This window comes from Sceloporus undulatus, unplaced genomic scaffold (assembly GCF_019175285.1).
Source record: "Sceloporus undulatus isolate JIND9_A2432 ecotype Alabama unplaced genomic scaffold, SceUnd_v1.1 scaffold_3653, whole genome shotgun sequence".
In the NCBI taxonomy this organism is placed as follows: domain Eukaryota; kingdom Metazoa; phylum Chordata; class Lepidosauria; order Squamata; family Phrynosomatidae; genus Sceloporus; species Sceloporus undulatus.
Window position 1 is genome coordinate 1 of NW_024806573.1, and position 3,966 is coordinate 3,966.

The 3,966-nt window shown below is 42.6% G+C and overlaps 1 protein-coding gene across 1 annotated transcript; it reads left to right on the plus strand.

Moving 5' to 3' along the window:
* Positions 1 to 1,019: 1,019 nt before the first annotated feature.
* LOC121918065 (beta-centractin-like) lies at positions 1,020 to 3,960 on the plus strand (the record flags this gene model as incomplete). Its single annotated transcript, XM_042444174.1, has 3 exons — positions 1,020 to 1,211; positions 3,572 to 3,636; positions 3,797 to 3,960. Coding segments are annotated over exons 1-3 (277 nt in total), but the record flags the coding sequence as incomplete, so codon positions are not given.
* Positions 3,961 to 3,966: the final 6 nt, after the last annotated feature.

Here is a 3,966-nt window from a genome sequence, read left to right on the forward strand (position 1 = left end):
TTCAGCGTCTCCAGGCTTCCATAGCTACCAGCGCATGCGCAGCTCTGTCCTCGCGGACCCTCGCGGAGGGCACCAAAGCGCTCCCAGCCCGCCGCGGTGACGCAACTTCCGGTTACTGGGCGTCAAACCGGAAGCGAGAGGGGAGCGCCCTCTTTGACAAAATGGCGGCCTCGCGCAGCATGCTGGGATTTGTAGTCGATCCACGTGGCGCTTGGAATGCGCTTCTATAGGGCTTTTAGGCTTCGCTGGACTACAAAGACCAGCGCCACTAGGGAAACCATGGTAAGTTTAAAGGTTTTTAATGGTAGTTAATTGTTTTTTTTAATGTACTTTTAATTAAACCTTTTAAATGGGGCTTTAAGTATTTATTTTTATACAAATTTTATTGAATTTTAAAAAACAAAACATATATAGATAAAATCCATATCATAATTAAAACACAGCCAAGTATATACAGTATATTTTTTCCCTTTATGCGTCTCTCTTGTATTTTAATTAAATACAATTTTTAATTTTCAGATGAAGAAAGGGAAAAATATTTGAATGTGTTTTAATTATTGTTGGAATTTAATTTGAATTTAATTAAATTGTGTGGTGGTTTTTGTATGGTCAAAATACAAGTGTGCTCCTATATTTCCCTATGGGCAAATATACCCCCATATATATATATATATATATATATGACCAAACTACAAACCCCAGATCCCACATCATGGACCCAGGGAAGTTAAAGCGATGTCAAGCTGCCTTATCCCCGCAGTGCGGATGGAATCATAAATAACAACAAGAACAACCCTCCATTTCCTAAAAGGCTGTCAAGAAAAAAACAAGGCCTCTGGCCCTTTAAGAGCCGACCTATGACATCATCACCCCTCCCTTCCCTCCTCGACATGAATTCTCAACCAACCTTAATGCGGAAAGCCCGCCCACTGATCAACCAAAGGGCCAATGAGATGCGCGGCTGTCAAACAAGGCAAGACTTCATTGGCTGCCGCTGAGGCGAGGCGCCGCCTTACCTCGGCAGCGACGTGGAGGTGGGTTTGGCTGCGCTGGGTGTTGGTGGTGGATACCGGGCCTGAGCGGAAAGCCAAGTCAGTCGGAGGAGTCGGTCGTTGGGAGAGGAAGCTGCGTTCGGCCCGGCCTCAGGCCCAGCGGCTCCGGCCATGGAGTCCTACGACATCATCGCCAACCAGCCCGTCGTCATTGACAACGTAAGCAGCCGCGCCCGAGAGACCGAGGCAGAGGCCGGGTGGGGCCTGGCTCCTCTCCCCAACAGCTCTCCTCCTCAGGGAAGGAAGGGCTCCTCGCTGGCGAAGGAGGGAGAGACAGCCATCTTATTAGATACATACATACACATATATATATATGTACACACACACACATATATGCACGTTTTATATATCTATATATATGTATATATGTGTGTATATATATCTATATATATATATATGTGTGTGTGTGTATATATATATATATATATATATATATATATCTGTTTGTGTGTGTGCCTGCCTTCATGTCTGAGGCCCAAAACACACTGCAGAAATAATCTGCTTTAACTGCCCTGGTTCAGTGCTAAGGAATTCTGGGAACTGTAGTTTTCTGAGCTATTTGGCCTTCACTTTCAGAGGGGGGCCACAATACACTATAATTCACATCAATGTATATGTGTGTGTGCGTGCGTGCAAATACATGCACACATATATATGCACACACGTGTGTGTACTGTATTTGCGTGTGTATGTATATATATATATATACACACACACGTATGTACTGAATGTATATTTATGCACATATATATGTATACACACATATATGTATATTATATATATATATACACAGTATATACATATATATGTGTGTGTGTATATATATATGAACAAATATGTGTATATATAAACATATATATGTGTACTGTGTATGAATATGTCAATATATATACACACATGGACATATATGCATGCACACACATATTTGTATATATATATACACACACACATATTTGTATATCTACATCTATAGATATTTGTGTGTGTGTGTGTATATATATATGTATGCATATTTGTGTGTATGTGTATACATATACACACACACATATATATGCTTGTGTGTATATATGTGTGCATATGTATATTTGGTTACATCTATAGCTATACACACACACACACACCTACTGTGTGTGTATATATATATATATATATATATATATATACACACACACACAGTTGAAGTGGTCTGAAACTGGATTACTTCTGCCGTGTGGTTTAAAAATGGTAGTTCTAACATGATAAGCTGTGTAATTGTGTGCTAATAGCACAACTGTGATTTAAAGGGTGCTGAGTTCACTATGAAGCTGTACAGAAACATCAAGTGCTCTTGCTGAAGTGTGTCTGTGGGTTTTGAACCAGAATGGAGCTGTCTTTTGAGAGAAGGCAGGATTAGAAGTAAAATCTTACCCATGATAGCCTCTATTGATAAACCCATCTCCAGCGCATGGACTGTGAGGCTTTGGCTGCATCTGGGTTGCTGACAACATTGCTGTTTGCCACTGCTTTAGCTGCCTTGGCTCCATCCTCTGGGATCCTGGGAACTGTAGGTTATTTTGGCACCAGAGAAGGCTAAATATCCCCCAAAACTACAGTCCCTATTTCCGAAGCAACTGGCGGCTGTCAAGACCAAGCAGCCAAGAGGTGGATGGCCTTCCAGCCATGTTCACAGAAGGGTTATTCCCTTGTCAAGGGATGCTCTGTCTCTCTGTTTCCAAGAGAGAGAGGCCTGGTCTTGGAGTATCCATGAATGCCGAATCACAAGGTCTGGGTGGGGAAGCTGTGTCCATGTTTGTCCCAGGGCTGAAGAACCAGAAGAAGGCTGATCTTGTGACTGACTGAAAGTCTGTGATGGATCCCATTCTTGGCTTGGCTTCTGGTGCCATGGGCAGTTCTTCCTTTCCCATCCATGTTCCTGCAATGTACTCATGATGTTTATGGGTTTTATTACATGAGGAGACGGACCAGCAGCCACTCTTTATAGCCTGCAACTTCCAGAATTCCCCAGTGGAGATGGATTCTGTAGTCCAAAAAGTAACATTTCCAAGCCCTGGTTTCGTCAGGCACTATCTGGCAGTGGGTCTCCTAAATGCATGTTCAACAGAAGTCCTTCCCAGCCAGGGCTTCTGTTAGGGCTCAGGCACAGCATATTCCTTCAGTTGGAAATGCTGTGGATTGAACTTGGACAAGTTTACAGTGTCCTGCAAAGAACATATGATACAGTGGCTGTATGCGCTTTTGCTTATGTTAATGTGGTGTCATCTGGTAGAATAGGAATTGTGTGGTACATGTCTGCTCCTACGGTGTTTGGTAAATAAGTATGTTTCCCTTCAGTCTGCAGAGGCTTGGTTTATAGTAGAGGCTTGACTGGCAAAGTCACTCGCCTGGCAAACTGGAAAGAAATTCTTAATGCCAGTTTTAAAGTGGTGCCTGAATCTCAGTCAGCATTTCATGGCTGGCAAATGTGTTCTGCGTGGAGAAGTCTTTTGCCTCTCTATTAACTATTTCATTTCTTCATTTAGGGTTCAGGAGTGGTTAAGGCTGGCTTTGCTGGAGACCAGATCCCAAAATACTGCTTCCCAAACTAGTAAGTATTACTGCAAAAAGCATTACTAGTCCTATTAGTGTGGAAGGCATTAGAGACTAAAGGAATGAAACAATTTTTTAAAAAAATGGGAGATTATGTTATGACAGTTTTCAGATGAGCCTTTCCTTGTGGACTAATAAACTCTATTTTTACCTTCTAGTGTGGGCCGTCCAAAGCATGTGCGGGTTATGGCTGGTGCTCTTGAAGGAGATCTCTTTATTGGTCCTAAAGCAGAGGTACCGTCTATGCTGCCATGTGATGTGGGAGCTAATTTGCTCCTTTGGGGGGTATATTTTTGCAGCATGTGGCCCAGGCATCTAGAGGGCACTC